Genomic DNA, 23,449 nt, shown 5'->3' with positions numbered 1-23,449 from the left:
GCGGAGCGGCGGTAGGGAGGGAGGGGTGTTGGGTTACCCCGGCCCTGCCCCGCCGCCGCCGCGGGGCCAGCGGGTGCCGCGGAGCTGCGCCGGCGGACGCGCAGCTCACGGTATGTCGGGCCGGTGACTTCAGCCGGGAGATATTTGGAGGCTCCGCGGGGTCCGGTGCGGGGGGCCAGCGTGTGTTTGGGTCTGAAAGCGAATCAGCGGAGGGCGCGTCACTGCCAAAGGGCCCTATAAATCCATCTGCTGCGCCGAGTCGCCCTGGCAAAGCCCCCGCGCCCGTGCGTCCAGATCCGCGCTCCCCTCCGCCCGCGGGAGCGGTGTCCCCCGCGCCTCGCCCAGCCCCGCGCCCACCACCGAACCCGCCGGCGCCCGGGGGAGCCTGGCCGGAGCAGCCGAGCAGGCGCTCCCCGGCACCGGCCCGGCGTCCCGCCGCGCTCCCCACTTGGATCTAAGCTTTCGCTGCGACGGGACTCCCGATTCGGAGGAGGAAGCCTCGCCGTCGCCGCCGCTGCCGCTGCTACGAGCTCTCCAAATCCCAGCGCCGGCCTCTGATTCTCCCACCAGACTGCGGGGGGGTGGTTAGATAATTTTTTCCCCTCCTTAGCTGAGGTGGGGTTTTTCGTGATTTGGTTTTGTGTGTGTGTGTGTGTTTTCTCTTCGGGGGTATTTTTTTCCCTCTTTTTTTCTTTTTCCCGCCGTTGCGTGAGTGTCCGAGCGGTGTGCGGCTCCCCGCGGTGCTGGACCAGCTGGCGTTACAGGAGCCCTGATGTCTTCATCTGACTCCCCGCAGTTGTTGATGGAGTGTCTTTCTCAGATTTCCAGGCAGGGTCCCAAGAGCAGCACCCACAGCCAGATTCCGCTGCCAGGCGGCGCTCCCCGCGCCTCGGGCCGCTCCCGCCGCTGCTGAGCGCGGCTCTGGGGCCGGAGCAGGCAGAGATCCGCGAGGAGCCGCTCCTGCCGTGGCCACAGCACCTGCGGCGGCGGGGAGGGCGCGGGGCTTGTGCTGGCGGCTGCCCTTTTCCCCCATCCACACTTGCGACCTTGCCCCCTTCCTCCATACCGACCCCCCCAAAACCCTCCACAGAAAGAGGGTCTCGGCGCTCGGCCCCCGACCACATGCACCACCCGTCCGGCCGCTCGGCTCCCCGGCGTTAATGTCCATCTCGGGTCCGACGAGACCAGCTCAGAGGTGAGGGCGAGGAGCGGCCGCGGCGGGGCGGGCGGGGCGGGGTGGCTGGGGTACTGGGCACCCACCGGGGCACAGGGCACCCCCCGGACTCCGCGAGGTGCGAGGACAGAGGCCGGCGGGGACCCGGGTGGCAGCCGCGCTCAAAGCATTGCCCGGGACCCGGGGCCCGGACACTGCTACGTAACACCGGCCGCGCTGGGCTGAACCGGGCCCGGCTGAACCGGGCTGGGGGCAGCTGCCATCCCCGGTGGGGGGCATCGGGTGGCGGACTGCCGGCGGGGCGACCGCGGGGCGAGGAGCTGAAGAGATAAATGGAAGAAGAAGGGGGGAGAGAGGAGGAGAGCGAAAGGAAACGGTAAAAGAGAGGAACGGAGAAAGAAAGTAGAGAAGAAGGAAACGGAGGGGAAAACAAGAAAGAGGAACTCGAGATGGAAAGGGAAAGGAGAGGGAAATGAAAGGAAATGGAGATGGAAACAAAGAGGAAAAGGAAAGGGAAAGGGAAAGACAAAATTGAAAGAATAAGGGAACAAGGGAAATAGGAAGAGTAGGGGAAAAGGGAAGAAGGTAGGGAAAAGGTGACAAATGAGGATGAAAGAGGAAATAGGAAATTCGAGAAAAATTAAAAAAAAAGGAAAGAACTGGGAAGGGGGTGGGAAAGGGGAAAGGCCTAGAAATAAATGAAGAAAGGGAAAAGGAAAGAGAAAAGAAAAAAAAATAAGGAAAGGGAGAGGGGGAAGAAGAGAGGGAAAAGGAAAGGCAGGTTTGCCTGTAGCACAACAAATCTGTGCAGGTCTGCACCCCCTATCAGCCCGGTCCACCCTGGCCCTGCCGGGGTGCTGGAGGAGTCAAGCACAAGGTGACCTGGCTGCCAGCACAGGGACATGGTTACACCCCCATGTCCCTGGGCACAGGCTGCTGCGGCCTGCCTGCCCGCATCCCCCAGAGCAGCTAGCCTGGGTGTGGAGGGGCTGGAAGCCACCCTGGCCTTCCTCTCCCACACCTCTCACCTCCCTTGCTCTGGAAGGCAATGAGGTGGGAGGCTGGCCAGGGTGGATCTGGCTGATCTGGGGTGCAGGACTTGGGAGCACAGCAGTTGAGGATTAACCCTGCCCCTCCTTTCTGCCAGGGGCCCGTGTTGGAAGGAGATCTAAGATGAAGTTATGGGATGTTGTGGCTGTCTGTGTGGTGCTGCTCAACACGGTCTCCACCTCGCCCCTGCCCACTGGTAAGACGCCTCTCAAGGGGCCCCCTTCAGTGGTAGAGGGGCCTGAAGACGATCTCTCCCCCATCAGCCTGCTGCCTCCCTATGCTGTGCACAGTGACTGTAAGAAACATTTCCCTTTGTAGCCACTCTGTCTGTCTTGCTAAACCCGCTCCCCTTTATTCAGGCATCAGGGTGAGGAAAGGACACCCCCCCCGACCCCCCCCACCCCCCCCATGTTTTCTGCCTCCATTTCTTCCCCAGGCAGTGTCACTGGCTCTGATCTGGCTCCAGCAGCTCTGAACCAAGTCATCCTTCAAAGCTCAGGATTGGCAGTTGCCCCACCACCAGCACTTATCTTCCTGATAGTCATAAGATTACTTTGGTTGAAAAACCTGGAGAGAAGGTAAAGTTAGCTGAGTGCGGAGGAGCTGATCAGGTGCATACAGACTGCAGTGCAGGCACTGAAACTCCTTCCTCGCTGCTTGAAACCTGCCAGTGAAATTATTCACTGCCTGTAGTGGGCGCAACTCCTGATCAAGATTGGGCTCCCTGGTGGGAGGGACCGTACGCATCCCGAAGTGCTGCTAAGTTTCATTAAATCCTCCTTGGATCCTGATCCCCAAATTAGTGTGTCCACATGGAAATTTACAGAAGAGTAGCAGAGGCAGGGTTAGGATCTAGATGCAGAGCAATCCACATGAACTGGCTCACAGTAAGACAGCTTACAATCCAAATGACAGATAATAATAATACCTTGCTAATAATAGGTCTCCTACAATAGCAGATGCAGTTTTTTCACAGCGGTATGTGAGTGTATGCTAACTCTGGTGGCTTTTTAAAGTGAAAGTTAATATGACTCAGAAGTGATAAAACACATGAATTGTGAAGATGTTCACTTAGTAAAGGCACAGGCGTAGCTTGGAGGTTGGTCCCTTGCCCTTGCTCAGCGCTCTCTGTTTAGGTCATTGCAGGATGCAGGCAGTGTTCAGTAACTGGGACTCATTTTTATCTCCTTATCTGGAGGCATGTCGTTCCCCTGCGCCTGCCCCAGCTCCAGCCATGGACAGCCCTGTTCTCTTTTCTCTGGGATAGCCAGACTAACGCAGCATGAAGGCACTGAACAGGGAATTGTGTGCCATGACTCCTCTTTTATCCCCTCCCCAATACCTATCTTCCTTTATGCACACACATCTATGTCCTTTCCCATTGAATCTTCTGTCTTTCCTTTTCTTGCTTATGTTTCCATGCTGAAATCTTGCTGTGGCTGCTGCCTCTGCACATCCAAGCCCGGGCTTCTGCTGCTTGCAGACTGGCAGGCCCTGACATCCTTTTGTCCTCTTCATAGAGGGAGATTGGCCAAAAGTGCTTCCTTCCAGGGCTCCAGCCTGCAAGTGCTGCAGGGGCATCACATATGTTCATTGTCTTCTCTGCGGGAAGCTGTGTGGTGGGATAAGTACTGTCCTACAAGAGACAGTGATCAGCTTTCCAGGTCATGATCTGGTCCACCTGCACAGCTGGTCCCTTTCTGCAGCGCCGGTAGCAAGAAGAGCATTAGGGGGGAAGTGGCACCAGTCAGTTTGTAGCTCTAGTAGAGCTACACAGTGGGAGAGCATTAATGCTTCATCTTCTAAGGGTGATAGTATTTGTACTATGCCTGCTTTTATCTTGAAACTTCTGGGAATACAGTTCTTGGTGTGACAGTTTGTCCATAGCAGGTCAAGGGGACAGGCTGTGTAGCAGTTTTCTGTTCCTAATGTCCAAAACTTCTCTATATAGTCTCTTTTTTCTTTTTTTTTTTTTCTTACGAATTGGGTAACCAAGAAGTGGGAAGAAAGACAACCTGTGTTTTGCCTGAGCTATGATAGTATCAACAGACATCCTCTTCCACATATCTGTTTCCAAGGTATGGACATAGGATTTGGCAAGAAGAGCTGGGTCCAGGGTTATTACCCAGGATAGTCATTTGAGAAAGTGCTGATAGTTTGGTCTCCGTCTCTTAACTCTGCAGGCCACAAACAGATGGGCCTGGCTGCAAGGGGAAAGTAAGCAGTGCTACTTTTCAGAACAGAGATTGGGAAAAATCCAGGGACTTTCTCTCATCTTTGCAGAGCTTACACAGCACCCATAGCCAAAAGTCAGAAACTCTTCACTGCATTGCCAAGTCAGAAGAGTCAGGGGAGACCTGCAGAAAAGTGGCTGTAAGAATGCAGCAAAATACTTTGGTCCACTTTTATACTGTTTTCAGTCGATTTTGGAGAGCTGTCTGCATACAAAGCCCATGAAGTTGATTCTACCCAGGCACATCAGTGCTTTCCTGCTGCAGCAGCATTTTGGTTAAGTCATCACCATCACTGTCTTTGACATATTTGTTTATCTCCACTTACCATTTGGTGGCACATGCTCTTCAGCACACAAAAGATGTGTAATGGTCTACAGAGGAGTTGCATCTATACCATGTAGACTTCTCTGTCCTGTACAAGGTTTCTCTTACAAGCATAGGGCAGCATGCCACAAGCATGCAGGCACGCCTGCAGCTCCCTGATTTGTCGGTGGACCTGCCGTGTGTTAATATCTCTGCGGATACTTTTGGTCAGTTGCTTTGCCGAGTGCCTTTGAAGGAGACAGCTCACACAGTAGTGGAGCACTGTCAGTGCCCATGTTAGTATAGGGCAGTGTGTAGGTGTGAAGCAGGACTGTGTGCTGTGTCTGATCAAAAAGGAGTGCACTGCTCTTCCCTAAAGTGATCCCCATGCAGGCTGGGTGGGGAGTAGTGGTTGTGCTCCAACAGGTTCATTGCTCTTACTCCAGAGAGGTTGGGTCTTCCATACATCGTGTGCAGCAGGGGTTATTAGGGTTGTAAGATCAAGTCCTGCTCCTAAGGGCAGGCCACATACCTTGCTGAAGGACGGATATGTTTTCCCAGGCCCTTGACACCTTTTTGTGTCCTAATTTGATGGGACTGCTTTCTCTGCAAAGTGCTCTGAGGTCACCTGATGCTACCTCATCCCTTTCAGACTGGCTTGAAACCTTCCCTCGTTCCAGCCTACAGTCAATGTCCTAACCTCCCAGGCTTATCATGTGTAATGTGCTGAGCTTTGCTGTTCAGGGCAGTAATCGGAGATGGCAGAGGGGGTGCTGGCAATTGCAGTCTTCTGCATTTTTTAGTGGACTGGAGGCTGGAAGGAGACTAGCTTCCATAAATACAGTGCATTTAAGATTAATCCAGTGTTCATAGGTGTTTTAGACATCAGTAGTCATGGGGTAGCTTACTTCACACAAAGAAGAGCAGCCATAGAGTTTGTAAGGTTAGAAAACCCATTCTTTGTTTCTCTCATACTACAGAACTGCTGGGGGAATGATACAGTTAGCTTAAACAGTAACTGCAAACAGAACAAATATAAACTACATTATTATAAACTAAAAGTTCAGTCAGCAGCTTCAGAAGAATGACAGTGCAGGGGGAGCCAAACACTTGGTTTGACTTATACACAGTTCCCAGCAAATACATTTTGTAACTGCTTGCTGCTGTACAGCCATATTCAACATGTATGTAAGGGCTGGAGTATTCTAAGTTCCAGTATATGATGTATAATCTCTTGATCAAATGGCCATCTTTAGCAGGTAATTTTTAGTGGTAAGCATGTAGAATTAAATGAAAAATCTCACCGTGTCCTTTTCCCTCCTCATAGGAGGAAAAGGTTTTTTTACCTTATAACATCTGAGTTGAAGTACCTTTAGCATGTTTGTTATGCTGTAACAGACCATAGTATATGTGTGTTAAACAACTCTATTAAAAAATTTTCATACTCATGCTAAGGGTTGTTTAATGTTGAGTTACTTTGTTCAGCTGCAACATTATCCAACTAATATGGAAAGTATCTAGAATAAACAGTGATATTGTAGGGCAAAACCAGTATTAAATTAGATTTCCAACTGAATTCATTTCCTTTCCTACAATATTAATAAGCCACATTTAGTGTTACGAACCCGAACTCTGATGTTCCTGTCAGTCTTTCCTGCACAACACACGTACGGCGTGGCATATGTGCTCTAGTCAAAGACTACAGAGCTACAGAAGTAACCTGTCCATGCACAGTAAATCCAGTGTATTGGAGAGGTGTCAGCCACACTGAGCAGGTGCCACACTGCATCATTTGCTCTGTGTGTATCCAGTACAGCCAGTGCATCTAGGTGGTGCCTGACCTAGTGTGCCTGTGTCCCTGGGCCAGCTTAAGTGTAGTGAAGTTTGTTTGTATGGTTATGCCTAGGTTATTTTGGCATTTAGAAATCTTAAGCATTCAAGTTTGGCCATCTATGGCCAAAATTCTAGAAACAGAAAAAAACCATCTGGTTAAATCCAGGTGCATGTATCTGATCTCTCCACAGTCTCAAGTATAAGCACTGAATATAGAATCATAGAATAGTTAGGGTCGGAAAGGACTTTTAAGATCATATTCTTCATTGTGAGGCACTGGAACAGGTTTCCTCAAGAAGTTATGGATGTCCTATTCCTGGAAGCATTCAAGACCTGTTTGAATGCGGCTTTGAGCAACTTGGTCTAGTGGAATGTACCCGAGCCTGTGGCAGGAGGGCTGGAACTAGATGAACTTTAAGGTCCCTTCCAACCCAAACATTATGTGATTCTATGATTCTGTGAATATGCTCCTATGAAAAGTATTCTGGGACTGAAGGAGGAGTGGACTGAAATGTAAGAGAGTATGTTTTGGATTTTTTTGGGGGGGGGCTGTTTTGTTTCATTTTCCTTCATTGTAAGAGTTACCCTTTGTTTAAAGTTTTATGTCTTTGCTGTCTTTCAGTTCAGGATCCCTTAAATTTGCCAGTGGAAGTGTAGATTTAGTTGTTTTGCAGGTGTGGGTTGCTAGATAACATACCTAAACATGCTTTTCTTGGTCACCTTTCATAAGCCTCTTCAATATATTTTAGAAATCCCCATGTTCAGGGTCTGCAGATGACAAGCTGAAAAACCCTTCTGGAAAGGCTGAAGAATCCAGCTGTGTGGTGACTACTGATGAATTGACAGGGGAGGCATTGTTTGTACTCTATGAAAGCATCCTCAGACTGGTAGATTGTAATGTCTTTGTAAATTATACTGTTCCTGATTAGGACTGCATAAAGGAGCCCTTAAATATTTAGTTACAGAGTCTGAGAGAAGCCATTGGGGTCATCAGGTCCTATCCCCCACAGCTGCAGATGATAAGGGATGGAAATCAGACACAAAATATACATTAGAGTATATCTCGTTTTAAGATCAAGGACAGAGAATTATTTGAAGCATTTCAAATATCAACATTCTTTTTAAGGAGTAATGCCACAGTGTATGACTTAGCAGATATTTAGGCTGTAGGTATTGGTACAGTGCTCAAACTGAAACCTGCAGGTACACTACCTTGAAGTCAGTGGGGCTTGTGCACATGCTTTAATCATTATTGAAGAGGAATAGTCTTCAAAAGAAGCAAACACTGAAATCAGAATAGTTGTTTTTCTGTGTTGGGGTCAAGCATTATCAGAGCACTATGCCAGAACTCAGGTGGCCATGCTTTTAGAGGCAAGCTGTTTGAATCCAGCTAAAAGCTTCAACTAACAAGCTATATACAAACATCTGGACTACCTCTGCTCCTATCCCAAGCATGTAAGATTTCTTTGGCAAAACCAGCTATTACTTGGGGAGTTTGTGACAGAGAGGAGTGAATCCAGTGTAGTGGCTAGGAAGGAGCTTGCTGTTCTGAGCACACACAAGTGCTCTCTGGCAGGCCATGGTCTACACATCCCAAGATGAGATCTGCAGCAGAGGACTCAGCACCTGCCCTAGAGCTAAGGACTGGTTATTATGATAACAGTTTCCAAACTGCAATATTAAAACTTTTCCCATTGTGAACACATTGAAATGCAGTTAAGAGAAAGGCAACAGTGGGGGAACATGTATTATTTATAGGTCAGATCAAAATCTGACAGCAGCAGAGATGGCTACAGGAGGGATATCATCTATGGTTTTGTCTGGACAGCTCTGCTTTACTGCCCCTAGGGAACAGACTGGGATAGGTGCTTTACTGCCTGTGCTTGTTCCTTCAGAGCAGCCCCAAAACCCAATAGGAGATGCAGTGTAAGAGAGCAGGCAGCCCGGGCACAGTTGCTGTTACTTATTTAGGAATGCTGTTCCCATTCAGTGAGCTGGCACTAAAGTGGGGCTGGGTGAGCAATGTGAGGTTTTACTGATGTCATGTGAGGGCTGGTCTGTGTCACTTCTGCATCAGGCATGCTAAAGAGAATTTAGTCTTATTATCAACAGTATTTCCTCTATTGAAGTCTCACTGCTGCGCCTGTTAGCTTGGTGCATGTGTGTTTTCTGATAGAGGCCACAGGCTTTGGGCCCCCCTCATACATATTCATTTTAGACTCTTGTAGGGTTCATACAGAACCAAATATTAAGCATAAACCCAGTGTTTACTGGGAAGCTGGATATTTATTCAGCATGGTATGGATTTGGAGGGGTACAAGACCTTGGTGAGGAGACTGCAGGTATGTGCCTTGCCTGGGTTTGGCTCCAGCTCCATCAATAGCTTCAGGCAGGGCACTGTCACTTTTTCTTTTTTCACTTTTTACACTCCATGCCGTAACTTCCTGAGATGCAGAGACTGCTTTGTGGGTGATCCAGTACCCACTCAGCCCTCTGAGATAAGGCTGTAGTGTGGACAGGCTGCTGCTGAGCTGTCTCACTGCTGAAAAGCTGTCTGCTACTGTTGAAAAGCTGACTGCTCCTCAGTGATTGAGAGATGTTTTTTCAAAGCTCTTTATTAGATGCAAGACCACATTCTCCTGTGGCGCTTTTGCTGCATGACTGCTAGATGAGACACTCCTCTGCCCACATCAGAGAGGCCAGAGGAGAGGCCTGGCACCAGTGCCAGCCCAAAATCAGGCAGAACACTGTGAACAGCCCCACCTAAACAAGGTGAAGAACAAGAAACTCTTGTTGACAGGTCAGCTTGCAAGGCAGTTTCCTTTACTTCACCCAGTTCATTTGAGCTTGCTGTTTCCCCCTGCTCTCAGGGCGTTCCCCCAGCTGGCAGCAGTTGGATTATCCTGTTGTTTCTCCCCTTTCTTGTCCTGGTGGGAACCAGTGTTTCATACCCCTGAGAAGGCAGGCAAAGGATGCAAGGGAGGTACTGCCAAGAAAGGCACTGTGAAAATAGAAAGTACTCTGCAGATTTGCCTTTATGACCAACACATAGGAAGCAACAGAGTTAGCTAGTGAGGTACAAATAAAAAATTTGGCTGCTCCATCATGAGCAAACACACAAGGACTCTCTGCCTTTTTCCAGTGCTATCTTACCATACCTGACTGGTGTGAGTGGCCCTGAAGTCATCCTCCAGGTTACTTAGCACTTTATCTTGATGAGAGACAAGTGACACTGGTGAGAGGCTCCATTACTCAGGGCAGTCTGCATTGGAGGGGAGGACACAGTGTGTCTTGGGAGCTGGCAAGACAGGGAGTGAAGCAGTGAACCAGAACTGTATTAAACATTTAGAGATGAGCTGACCCTGGTGTGTTTGATGCTCCATTTCCTAATGGACACAACTGACTGGTTTCCATTTCAGTCCTAGCCCCACAGATTTTCATGCATGCCTCAGAGAGGTGATGTTTTCATTGTTTTAAATCCTGAAAACCTTTCAGGATAACACCTGCCACTGCTCAGATGTGTGCATGATAGGTTTTGGTTTTAATGAAAAATGTTTAGTTTTCAATAAAATAAATGGTTTATCCCCACCACAGTTGGTGCTTTTTTACTTTGCAAAACAGAATAATCATCACATCGGTAATTTTAACCTAGGGCTGCAATTCTACAAACAGGTTACTGCGAGGCTAACATACATCTTTGTGATGTGAGATGGAGGATAATGTATAAATGGTATACCAAAGTGATTTTCATAAGAAACAAAAAAACAAGGGTGATTTGTTGCAATCACTGTTAGAGGCACATTAATTGTCTATTTCTGACTAGAAATTATCTAAGAAGAAACATCTTTGTGAGCATAACTTTGGAGGAAACTTAAAAAAATACCAAGAAAAGAAAGGAAAATATTTTAGTTATGAAGGGTGCAGAGTAAAGTACCAGAACTGTTTTTGAAAAAGGGACATTTGATCCTAACACAGATCTGGATCTGAATTTTCTAAATAATGCTTACCATTATAATGAGCTGGATTAACCCACTTGAACTTTTAAGTCGTACTTTAAACCAGTCTCCTGCTGTCTGACCTTCTCTGCTTGAAAGACAGCTGTGCTTAAGTGAAATATCCTTGTAATTTTATTAAATGTTTGGCCTGATGTTTTGATGTAGTAGCTACATGCTGCCACAAATGCATGCATAAAAGCTACAATACAGAACAAAAATCTAATAGTATCATTTTTAGTATGCCTTATGCGACCTCTGTTACACCACTTTACCTCGGAACATGAAAAGTACCAGATGATGCTGCAGTGATATGATTATATTTTCCCAAGATCAGTATGGAAACCTATTCTATAAAGCACAGTTTCAAATAACTTAAACTGTCATGTTTTATGAGATTTATAAATTTCTTTTAAAAAAGGAAAACCCATTAAAAATTATTATTTTGTAATTAATAGAATTTAAGCTTTTCCTGTGAGCCAGCGTAGACAGCATGGTCAGAAGAGGCTGTAGTTAGCCTTTTAAGTCCATAACCAGGGACCAAATGAGTAACTGGAATTTTTTCTCAAAATCTGAAGGTCCATCTGTTCCCACTGAAATCAGTTTGTGGTCAGGTAAAAACTGGAGGTTTCTTGCTCTGCTGTGCTGGGTTACTGTCACTGTGGGGAATATTTGGCTTTAAAATAAATCTGTTGCTAGTGAAATCAAGGGAATAGTTTTACAAAATGTAATTGTGATCACATTTGAACAGACATGAATAAATTGTCCATTTTTCCTTAATGGAGACTGTTTTCTTGAGAATTTGATGAGTTTGGCTTGGATAGTCGTTTAGATCTATTTTATGTGGAAGTCTATCTGAACACTCTGTAATTTATTCTTCTAAAAAGCACAGGCATCAGATCAGAGTCCTGCTGGCGCATGGTGCTTTTAATTAATTGGAAATGCAAGGGCAGGCTCTGGGGGTTCGCAGTGGGAAAGATGCTGGGAGGAAGGCATGCTTTCCTGCGTTCCCAAAGCAGAGCTCCGGGGTTTTATGTGGGAGCAGAGGCTGATGGAGAGCGCATGGGTATTTGGCTTCAGGATCCTGCACCTGTACTGCCAGCTCATGTAGTGCCAGGGGACATGACTGTGCTTGGGGACAGCAGGTCAAAGCCTCAGGTTCCAGAGAGCATCAGTAAGGTGAGAATTTCAGTTTGCATTCAAGAGGGACATTCCTAGCCTAAGAGGATGTGTCAAACTGATGATCTGAATGTGCCCTAAAGGTTCAGAAAGGAAGCAAACAGCTTGCAAACAGTAAGCAGAAGATACAAATATTCTCGTGGGATATTTTTTTTTTTTTTAATTAGTATTTTAAATGAGTATCATGTCTTCTTCTATTTGACTCCTGGAGTTCCGAACATTTGGTGTTCACCAACTCTGCCCCCAGCCTGATCACTCTTCTGGATTCCCATGTGCACCAGTCCTGTGATGTTTCATTCCTTCTTTCTTTGCTTTTTTATTTGTTTTCTGGTCATGTGAGAAGCTCCTGTCAGATAAGGAGCCCTGGTTTAGCTGGACATGGGAGGCAGAGAAGCTGCCCAGAGCCAGACTGCCACTTGGCGTGCCATCCATACCCCCCACTCTTGATACACCAGTGCTAGAGAGCAGACTCATCCTTTGAGTGCCGTCAGAAGAAAACGCTCTGCCTGTTTCTGGCTGGGTGGCCAGGTCCTTGGCACAGCACTGGAAGAAGCATGGAAGGGAGCTGCAGGAGAGCGAGATGATTCTATGATTCTATGAGTGGGAGCAGAACACAAAGTGATGGCCACAGCTCCTGCAGGCACCACTGACTGCCCCACACTCCTGCCAGCGGGGTGCTAGGCAGAGGTGATGCAAAATGTGTGCACATGCCCACACACAGACTGCCTTCAACAGACCTCCCCAGTGAGCTGGATGGTCAGGAAACAGCTTTCAGAAACATCACATGAAACCCAAACAAAACCTCATGACTTTGCACCAGTCTTGTGAGTGTTCATGGCACCGCTGTCTCAAGTGGTGGGGCTCAGCACATAACACTGCCACGGTGCGGTCTGTGAGCCTTTTTCCCATGCTGTGAACAAGATACACTTAGGTCCCATGTTCCCTGATTTTAATTTCAAGGTCATGTGGTCCTTTCCCTTGGGAAGCACCTTCTTTGAGGTGTATTGTGTGAGCCAACCTTCACTAACCTAGTTAATTGAGTACATGCTGTTGTGGGTTATTCCACCCTTTTCTAACCTGTCTTGTCCCACTCTATCCTGTCCTAATCTGGACAGCTTTGAATTTTTAAATTCTAATTCCTCACACACTGGAGCTGCGACCAGGGACTACTGCTCAGAGATCTTTACTGCTTTTATTGCCGTAGTATCTGAACATTTTCTGCTGGCACTTTGTACAGTGTGACAGGCATCTGTCATGTGTTTGTTCTCTCAGCTTTTCCACCAGAAGGCAAGTGTTGTCAGTAAACTAGTTTGTTTTGAAAAAAATATGTGTGTATAATTAGACATATTTGCATGTGTGTATGTGTAAATACAACACATATATGCAGACGTGCAGTCTGTGTATGTTATAGGAAGGGATAATAATATATGCTTTCCCTAGGGTGTGAAATCCCCACACAGACCTCTGCTGCTCAGTCAAGTCAGCACAGACAGTATTAAAAAGGCAAAGCTGCCAGGCTGTTGACCTTCATTTGAGGATATACATGTTCTCTAAACAGTGTTGGAGACATAAGGGTAACTAAGCACCCTCAGTCAAGTGGCTTCATTCAGGTTACAAACTAGCACTTGATGCTAAGGCAGCCCCTATGAGTCCAGTGGTGTTCCCTGGCCATGCAGCGCAGCTCAGCACCCCCCTCACTCCCAGCACTTTCCACATTGCAGAGACCAGACAAGTTCTCAGCACGTGGTTGCTGTGGTGCAGAGGGGTCTCGGCATCCCTTGAGCACATCTACAAAGTGCCCATCAGGATGAGGTGGTCCTGCTGTCAGTCTTCTCCACCTTCCCTTCTGTCCATTAGCCTTTTATGGTCTTTAGTCCTTGGTCAATGTTTATTGCTTATTCATGTGTGATGTCTGGTGGTAGCTTCCTTAGCTCTAGTGCCTTGTGTCAACCTGTCTGGACAAGGTGTTAATGCTGACATTTCTACTTGGTTGCTCAGAATCTTACTAGAGCAGTTTTTTACAGTGTTTGTTTCCAGCTCTCAGGCTTTGCACCAATTCTTATTGGGAAGCTGAATATCTCTACTGAGTTGTGACTGGCACCTTAGCGTAGGCTGCTAAATCAACTCTCACTTCATTCCTGCCTGTCAAGGTTCTCCTCAGACCCCTGTGAACCACTCCTAATCATGCTGATGATTATGCTTTGTTAAGCATCAGAAAATTAGCTCCAGGCCACATATAAGCAGTATGAGCTCCATTGTTTGGGTCCATGTTTCAGTGATTGCTCGGTCTAACTGCACTTGATGCAGTACTAAGAGCACAGGCCTATGCTGCCGGGTGTGCATTGAAAGTTGGCTCTGTGGGATTGTATAATAATTCAGAGTTGCACCAGCCAGAGGCTGGCTGATAGCAGGGACTGGAGGTGATCCTCAAATAGTGCTAACTTATGGAAGCAAATTTGGCGTACATTGGCAGTCAAGTCAGAAGCTGCTGAAAGAAAATATTTGCATGACTAGTTTGGGGATCCACAGGCAGAGGTGCAGTTACTTACAGCAACTTGCAAGGATCACTTCATAACCTTGTAATGTAGTTGCCCTTGTGTTCATGAGGTGTACCTACACAGCTGTGTAAAAACAGCATGTGTGGTTGTAGGTGGGCAGACACTGGTTAGGATCAAGAGGTCCAGGACATTTTATCAAGTGGAGCTCTGTGCCCACTGTTCCCACAGGTTCCCTAATACAACCCATAAACTTTGTGTCTCCTCCAGTGATGTAACCTCCAAATATTGGGGGTCACTGTAGAAGTCCTCTCAAGAGATTTGGATATCTGCTTGGGATATCTTCCAGTCTGCAGTTCACCGTGGAGAGAGAAAATTGGCATTCACTTTACTCATAGTGCTGGCATCCCTTATCAATCCCTCAGAGTGAGTCTCCCAAGTGGCCTAATGCTGCAACAGGAGATGAGCTGAGCAGGGATCTCCAGCTCCATTAGAGCTATCAGCCACACACAACTCATCCCAGGTTACATCTTACATCTTGGAGTGTTTCTTCCATGGTTTCTGTTACAGCCCACTGAAATCAGCAGGACCACTGATTCTGCCAGTTAACCCATTTTCTGGTTGCAGCGAGTCAATGTGTGTAGGTAAGGCTTCTCTAGTTGGATACACTGTTGGCTTGATTACTTGATTTGCTTTTTGCCCTAATGCTTCCACCTTCTGTAATGTTGATACCCCATGCCTGCATTAGCAGTGTGCATGGTTAGTCTTGCATACGCTACAGACTCAGAAACTCTTCTATGGTGTTTCCTCCAACTTAAATATGACAGGCCGCTTGCAGCAACGTTAACTCCCCTGTTCAGGTTGGGGTAGTGATCATGCATGAACCAGGATAGGGGTCAGCATGGGCTTTGAGAAGGGACACAGTCCACAACGTGGGCCTTTCCTCCTCTTTATCTACCCTCCAAAGCATACTTGGATTAGCATGGGCAAGAGAGTGCTTGAATCCTGTAACTGTCTGATTAATATTTAACCAGAGTAGACTCCTTCATATAGCACTATTACAGGGGTAGGTGATAGTTTTGTACCTGAATTGCAAGCAGTTTAAATATGGTGTGACTAGTGGGTTTGTTACCTATTCAGGTAATGCACAGTTCTGTTTCTCCCTTCATAGGTAGGGGACATTTATTCCCCTCATTGCACTGGCAGCATACTGGGCTTGAGATTAAGTATCAGAATCACAGAATCGTAGAATAGTTTGGGTTGAAAGGGACCTTAAAGATCATCTATCTCCAAACTGCTTGCTATAGGCAGGGACACCTTGCACTAGACCAGGTTACTCCAAGCCCCATCCAACCTGGCCTTGAACACTTGCAGGAATGGGGTATCTACAACTTCTCTGGGCAGTCTGTGCCAGTGCCTCACCACCTTCACAGTAAGGAATTTCTTCCTATGTCTAATCTAAATCTCCCCTCTGTCAGCTTACAGCCATTCCCCCTTATCCTATCCCTACATGCCCTTGCAAAAAGTCCCTTTTCAGATTTCTCATAAGCCCCTTTAGACAGTGGAAACTGCTCTAAGGTCTCCGAGCAGCCTTCTCTTCTTCAGGCTGAAAAACCACAACTTTCTCAGACACAGAGAAGTGTCCCAGCTCTCTAATCATCTCTGTGACCTCTTCTGGACTCTCTCCAACAGATCCACATCCCTCTTGTGTTGGGGACCCCACAGCTGGGTGCAGCACTGCAGGTAGGGTCTTGTGAGAGCAGAGTGAAGGGGGAGAATCACCTCCCTTGATCTGCTGGCCATGCTTCTTGTGATACAGCCCAATATGAGGCAGGCTCAAGGTTGTAGACAAGAATCTCCATGTATAGGTTGGGTTTCCTCATGACAGTCTCTCATCCTCTTCCGTATGTTTGACCATTGCATGAATTATGCTAAACCATAGTATGTTTCTGCCATGGCTGTAGTTCACTCTCTGTAGCCAACCTGCCGTTGTGTTATAGTATTGCTACAAGGGTTGGGCCAGGATTATATGACAGAGGTGTAGGCTGGTGTAGTAACAGTGGTATGAGAAGGGTAATTTGAAGGTGAGGGTGGAAAATGGCACAGGTAGAGCTGTCTCTTCAGAGCCACATTCTTCCCTTATCAGGTTACAAACTAAGAAACCTAGTTTTCTGTACAAGAAACCTAGAAATCACCCAGTCCCACAGCAACCAGTGCTTCCTGCCAAGCCCTCTCCATCTGTATCTCTGCCAGGGCCAAGGTTGTACTACAGCAACAGTGACTGTGCCAGCTCCACATGGGTCATCTTGTTTGCCTGTGTCTAGCAAGGTGTCTACCCTTTCTTGCTTTTAAGAAATGTAGCCCACCCTTCACCTCAACCTTGGCCTTGCTTGGTAGGGCAGTATTTGTAGGGTGTAGGCAGACCAGCCTGTCCCCAGCCATGCATCCAATGGACACATCTATCCAAGTGACCCCCCTACAATAGGGGTGGCTTGTAGTGTGTATTTTGATACCTGCTACACATGTAATGAGGGGTGCAAGAAGGGTGCACTTACCATTGGTGTCATGGCTATATGGGGCTGCAGGGTCCCGCTTTGTTCAGGTCCCATATAGCTGTATAGATAGCAGTCATCCCTCCTTCATGTCTTTTGACAGTCACTGGTCTGCAAAAGTGGATGGATGTCTGTAAAACAAAGAGTAATTCACTTTTTGTAGTCCAAAACTCTGCAGTTTATAGGATCCTGCTTACCATTTGCCACCCTCATTATGTGAAGGTACAAGATTGCCTGCCTTCATTCTTCTTTTAACAGTCTATACTATTTTGCTGGAGCCATTCTTGAAAACCGTGTACTTTTGATCCATCACTGTTTTGTCAAGGAGCAGGGGGCCTCTAGGGTGTGGCTGCTTCAGGAAGGGGTCCATGTTCCTCCTTATGTGAAGATGCACAGTGTTTTAGCAGGTTTTTGCACTGAGTTAAGATTCTACTGCCCCATCTCCTCTATGTTTGGTGCTTCTTTTGAAGATATGAAGGTGAACCTTTGCTAGGCAATGGGAAGCAGCTGTCTCATTCTTCCTCTCTTCTGTTAATGCCTGTTAAAAGAGTCCATGCCACCAGGTGTGAGCTGGGTACCTGTGTTGCCTGGTTTCCCATCAGGGCTCTTGTATGTTACAGCGCTCATTAGGGAAATGTGATGCTGAGCCTTTGCCTGAGGAGCTGTTCCTATCTCAGCACCTGACCAGCACCTGTGGCTCAGCTGGAGGTACCAACCCCTGGCCAGATGCACTGCATTGGTTGTCGCTTTTCCCAGTGTTTGTAGTTTCTGAGATATTTGTAGGGGTCCTTCTGGAGATGGAGCTCCTGTACATGCAGGGCTGAGTGCATGTCTGTTACATGGGTGGAATTAAATGCAGAAAGAAGCATCCTCTTACGTCTTATTACAAAGGAAATAAGTCCTCAAGTCTTGATTTTGGCACAATGAAAGAGTAAAGAAAATCTCAATACTGCAAGGTAGTTTATGTGTTTAAAAGACAATCATTAATAATACAACATAAGGACACCTTACATGCGCACTTCTGACAACCCGACTCTCCATTAAATCACTGTATTCACTAAAGTAGATCTCGCTGAGGGGTTTGGTCAATGGGACGTTTAAAGATTTCAAAACATGATTTTTTTTTCCAAATCATGCTGAAAAGCTGGAATCTTAGAACATTTCAGAACACATCGAATTTCACCCTCCTTGAAGAGGTTCATTCTGCTAGTATCAAAACATTTCATTTACTTGAGTAATTTTTCACTGTTAGGGTATGTATCAAGTGAAAAATGAAACAGGTATTTTAACTTCATACAAAGAAAATTCATTAATAACATTTCCTTTGAAAATAAACATAATAATTCTATTCTGAACTATTTCTGTTCAGTCTAATCAGCATCTTGTGCTACAAAATACTTCCAGGAGAAAATTTCAAAAACCCCGATACTAACTATCCCCTAGAAGCAGTAAAAAAAGTAGGCATTCAGCCAGGATTAATAGCTCAGCCTGGTACCCCAGGAAATTCCCTTTCTGTCATGCTCCAAAACCTTATCAATAGGTGTCTTTGGAAATCCTAACCACTGCTGGTGTGAAAATACAGTAGTTAACATTTATAATTACAAAATTGCTTTAAGGAAACCTTGTCCTTTTGCTACTTTGCTGGGAAGAGCCTGGTGCCTGTGTAACCTCTCTACACTAGTTTCATCCATCCATTAACTAATATTCGCATCCTTTTCCTTTCCTTAATTTTGGTAGAGCTCATTCAGTGTTAAAATATGTGCTGGAGTGCTACCTAGCTTCATCAGATACCTACGGAGATACATACGTATCTCATTTATTTTTCTCCAAATGAGTTTCCGTGATGATCCAAACCATTCCAAGTTCTCCCTGATTTTTGAGGGTTGTTGGGCATGCACTCTGAAGGGATGGGCAGAGCAGCTTGCATGTGTCAGTTGTTTTTGAGCCATGAATAACTTAATGAAAATTGCCTTGTGACAAAACCCTTTCTCTCTTTTTCCAAACAGCTAACATGCCAGAGGATTATCCAGATCAATTTGATGAGGTAGTGGACTTTATTCAAGCCACTATTAAAAGACTGAGGAGGTCACCAGATAAACAGACCCCAATTTTTAATAGGCGGGAGAGAAACCGGCAAAACGCAGCCACAAACACAGAGAATACCAGCAAAAAGGGGAGGAGGAATCAAAAGGGAAAAAATCGGGGATGTGTCTTAACAGAAATACATTTAAATGTGACTGACTTGGATTTGGGATATGAAACCAAAGAAGAGCTGATTTTCCGGTATTGCAGTGGATCTTGTGATGCAGCCGAGACCACGTACGACAAGATTTTAAAAAACTTAACCAGAAAGAAGAAACTAGTCACTGACAAAGTGAAGCAGGCCTGTTGCAGACCCACAGCCTTTGATGATGACCTGTCCTTTTTGGATGATAACCTGGTTTACCACATACTGAAAAAACATTCCGCAAAAAGGTGTGGATGTGTCTGACTGCTGCACGCCAGAGGCAGCGCCTGTTTTGCATTCCTGCTATGACGCAAAAATAGGGACCAAGGTTCCTGGGGATATGTCTGCTCAGAGCAGAAAAAAGGACCAAGAATGCAGAACGAGGTGTTGTGAGAGCCTGGGGAGGGCGCGAGGCGGCATAGGAGGATGGAGGCTTTTGACGTCCTACGGGAAAGTACATAAAAGCTCAGGTGGAGATGCTGACGGCTGGATGGCATGCGTGCTCCCTTTCCCGTTTGACACAGTTCACCATCAGTGGGACTCGGATCCATGAGGAATGTGCTTAAAAACACAACCCTGCCATACCATGTTGTGTTGTAACTATACCATCTGTGCCAGGAAGCTTAGCCAAGAAGTAGTTTAGGAATACCTTACTCATCCCCTGTGCCCTCAGCTTTACTGAAAGACACATTGTGCTACTGCTCATTGAAGGGTGGTTCTTAAGCGCTTAGGACAACCTCAAAACTATAATAAGATTAACATTGTAAGTAAGATGATATCAGGCAAATATCAAAATCTCAAGGCTCAAGTTCTCTAGGGCCAGTACTGATATGAAACAAAACAGTTCCACTTACTGGTTAAGTTTGATTATTTCCATCTCATGTTTTTGCAAAAGGAGTGTAGGATTTCATTCTTCTGCTACCTATGAAAACAAGTTGAGTTTTTAAGCACTTCTTCCTAGTATAGTAAGACAAGTAACAAGCCCCATCTAGACAAAATGTGTTTCTTTTGGTTTACAAAGGACTAACGTCACTTGCGTAACTACATTTCTATTTGGTCATTGTGAGTGAGCAGAGACTACTGATGCAATGCATCCATTCAGAGACATAAATATACAGAAGATATTTATTGAGATTAAGTTATTGTTATTTATTACAGTTCAGTAATGAGTCTCCTTTCCTTATTTATTAAAGATTCTTTTCAAAGGTGCCAAAGTAGAAGGTGCTTGGAAGACACAGAGAGACAATGAAGTTGGGAGCAACAGTCCATGCTTTTGATTGAAATAGTTAATTTGAATGCAAAAAATCACTTACTTTACCTTTTTTCTTTAAAACAAAATCCTGATTGTGTTCACAAAATGTAATGCCAAAGCCTGCAGCCCTTCCTCCTGTTCACTAATACTGCAAAAATTACTGCAGTTATACATGTGCAGGAGCAGCAACAGCTCTGGACAAGCAAGGGTCGCAGGACTTGGCTCAACGTTAGCAATTTGTTAGAAGAACTAATTCTAGTCATATTTTAAATGTAGCCACATTTTTTTTCTCACAGTTTTTGCCAACTGACCTCACATAACTATTGACAAATGGAAAATAATCACATTTAGCATTATAATTTCTTTTTGTATTTATTTAAGCTTTTCCTTCCGTATTTCCATATAGAAGAGGTTAAATCCCTCTTATTAGTTAGCCCTGGATTTAATATAGCCTGCAGGTAAACAATTGTGTTAAATAACCAAAGTGTTTTGTATAATTTGCTGAAACATACCCACACAGGAGAACAGTTTGAATTTTCTTAGGATGAGGGAGGTTGTAGAGCAAAGGCATTCATAATGCAAGCCCTAGTTCTGGAGACTTTTTTCCTGAAGGAGCAGCAATGCAGGTCACCAGTCATACCTGAAAACCAGTGAAGCGTCAACTCCCACAAAAACAACAGGGAGAAAAAAAAAATCCCTACTGAAACCCAAAAAAACAATGGTCTGACCTTTTATCTCATGCATGCAATGGCTCTCTATATTCATTTTATCCTGGGGCCCTCAGGGCACCACGAAGAAGGGTCCAGAGGTCAAGGAAGTTGAAAACAGGCATAGAAAGATGTGCAAAGTGTATGAAATGTAATTCAGCCCTGGCCTCCTCTGCTTTCCTGGGTGACGGAGGGCAGGCGCAGAGCCCACCTGCAGGGTTCGTTCTTGCACTGCCATGGGGATACCTCACCCTCCGCGCTGGCCAGGGCTGGTACAGCTGGTACCACCAGCACTGGTATGGTTTGGGCAGTAAAAGCCTGCTGAGTGTCAGCTGTGCTGCTGGGCAATTGCCCAGAGGCAGCACTCAGCTGTACTTTTACTTGCCCCAAAGCATTTTCTGTGCAGCTTGAAGAGGCTGTAAGAAAAGCAAAGCACTATGTTCAAAATACAAAAGGGTAAAGTTTGTGATTTTTTTTTTATCTTTTAGACCTTACTGAAGACAGGAGTGTGCTTCTCTGGAGTTTTTTACTTCACCTGCGATTTATGTCTCAAGTCATTCGTGTTAATCAACCAAAGTTCTCTACAGACTTTATTTTTGTACAATACTCATTTTATAACTTTTTACAAAATAAAACTCGTTTCTATTGTTACCTGGTTGTTGCCTGTGCTTCTTTGCCATCCTACCACTTCCAAGTTACAGTATTTCCAAGTTCCTAAACCACATGGAGCAATGCTGAAGAGCCAGCAAGTCCTCTATGAAGTGAAGCTTTCCTTCCTATCTCTCCAGCATCTCTACTGTGAGTCAGTTGATCATTAGCCACTGCAATAAATGACTTGAAAATGCATGGTAATCGGTGACACAGCAATCAACACAGTGGAAGCCTGGTGTTACCCAAGCTGTCTCTTGCCCATGGAGGGCTGCAGTAGCATCATAGTGGCCTTGGCTATGCAGGGCTGCAACTTCTGCACTCGAAGGAGATTTGCATTTTGCTTTGCTAGCCCAGGCGTTACATCAGTTGGACTAGATTCCATCCACTTTGGCAGTCCTTTTCCCTTCATCTTTAATAAGGAAAATTGAAGAATTTTCTTTTCCACCACCATCATGGAAAAGATGACAGCAGGTTTTGTGGCTGTGGCTGGCAACATTTTCTCAACTGTTTCGTGTTAAGTGCTGCAGTTTCCATCACAGAACTGGGAAACGCATGCAGACTTACAGGTTTTGACACCGAGTTCTGTACAACTCAAAACTGCTACAAAGAGGAAGATGGAGCGTCTGAGCAGTGAGCCAGTGAGCAGGAGATCAAACACTCTTAATGTACAGCATATGGATGCCTTGATTTCATTTGTGCTGAGCAAGGCCATGCACGCAGCTCTAGCCCAGTGCTGGAACACAAAACAAAGCTCTCAAGCACTGCTTTTGAAGCACACGGTATTGAAGGCATTCCTTCTTACATGCCACCACCTCCACTCCTTGCAGCAGAAGCCCATCCACCGTGCACAAAGGCTGCTGATTGCAGTCTGGTTTAATATGGTACACGTGCAGTATTTGGCATGAAAATAACCTGCAGCTTCTTGTTCAGCAGAAATTAAGCACTTTAACAAGAGCTACATAAAACACAACTGTAGGGTGCTCTGAAGATTAATCTTTGATCTTACAGCCCCAAATTTCTGTCTCCTTTTTGTGGATGGGAAGAGCAAGGTTAACACTGAAGTCTTTCTTGGCCTTATCAGAGCTTTTAACAACTGGCAGGAGCAGGCTTGCTTGCATGGAGCTGTTTATGCTCCTTCCTCAACCTTTCTGGAGAGGATAAAAATGCAAGGAGAAGATGGGGTTTTGCCATTGTAACCCCAGGCTCACCACTGCTGGGTTGGCACCTTCAGATTTATTTTTTGGTTACAATACAGCTTGCAGTATTTCGCTGGCATCTTGCATGCATTAGACTGGCTTGAAACCTTCAGCTGGCAGGTTGTGTAGAAGATTTCAAAAAGGACTTAAGCTTTCCTTTGTCACCAGGTAGTGCCAGTGCTGGGAGACATGTCACTGCTTGAGTACCAGGGGCAGCACTACCCTGTGCCCCTTCAGGAAGGAGAATGTATGTCCCAAGTTAGAGAAATTATTTACAAGGGAAAGGATGGACCAGACCCCATAGTTATTTACATTTAATACTAAAGTCAGGAGAATGTTTTATTATTCAGTATCTCAATAAGAATTTTGGTGTTGTTTTTTTTTTAATTTTACATTAGGTTTTGTGCCATCAGTTAGCATTGTACTGTCAGACAAGAAGTGCTTGTTAGAGATTTGAGGGAAATCGTGATAATACCATATCCCACAGCTGTCTGGTGGTGCTGATCTCAGTGAGGAGAGGATGAAGTAGGGAAACTACTTCTTTTGGGTTGCTTCACCTCTGTCCTCAAAGGGGAGAAAGGCCAAAAGCAGCCAGTGCCTCAGT

At 45.9% G+C, this 23,449-nt stretch overlaps 2 protein-coding genes across 4 annotated transcripts in view; one reads left to right on the top strand and one right to left on the bottom strand.

The window, feature by feature from the left end:
• The window catches only part of LOC133215974 (synembryn-A-like), a 305,748-nt gene that overhangs the window by 217,750 nt on the left and 64,549 nt on the right, over positions 1–23,449 (bottom strand). The window lies entirely within an intron of this gene.
• Positions 903–21,649, top strand: GDNF (glial cell derived neurotrophic factor). Of its 3 annotated transcripts, XM_061360349.1 has the most exons (4): positions 903–1,195; positions 2,322–2,519; positions 18,819–19,287; positions 21,487–21,649. In XM_061360349.1, the coding sequence occupies exons 2-4, from the start codon at positions 2,348–2,350 to the stop codon at positions 21,494–21,496; spliced, it is 651 nt and encodes a 216-aa protein (XP_061216333.1). In that variant the 5' UTR covers positions 903–1,195; positions 2,322–2,347; the 3' UTR covers positions 21,497–21,649. The 3 variants fall into 3 exon arrangements, with proteins under 3 accessions (XP_061216333.1, XP_061216334.1, XP_061216332.1); XM_061360350.1 differs by having other exon boundaries at positions 2,322–2,420; positions 18,819–21,649; XM_061360348.1 differs by having other exon boundaries at positions 18,819–21,649.

This window comes from Neopsephotus bourkii, unplaced genomic scaffold, assembly GCF_033783945.1.
Source record: "Neopsephotus bourkii isolate Nb327-2 ecotype Australia unplaced genomic scaffold, CSIRO-AGI_Nbou_v1 NB_1021, whole genome shotgun sequence".
Lineage (NCBI taxonomy): Eukaryota > Metazoa > Chordata > Aves > Psittaciformes > Psittacidae > Neopsephotus > Neopsephotus bourkii.
This window is presented reverse-complemented; position numbering and strand designations above follow the sequence as displayed.

Excerpts from the sequence above, each read along its gene's own strand:
- GDNF (XM_061360348.1), top strand. The coding sequence starts at position 2,348 with ATGAAGTTATGGGATGTTGTGGCTGTCTGTGTGGTGCTGCTCAACACG. Across the intron at positions 2,520-18,818 it reads CTATGCTGTGCACAGTGACT|CTAACATGCCAGAGGATTAT; the intron begins GTAAGAAACATT and ends TTTTCCAAACAG.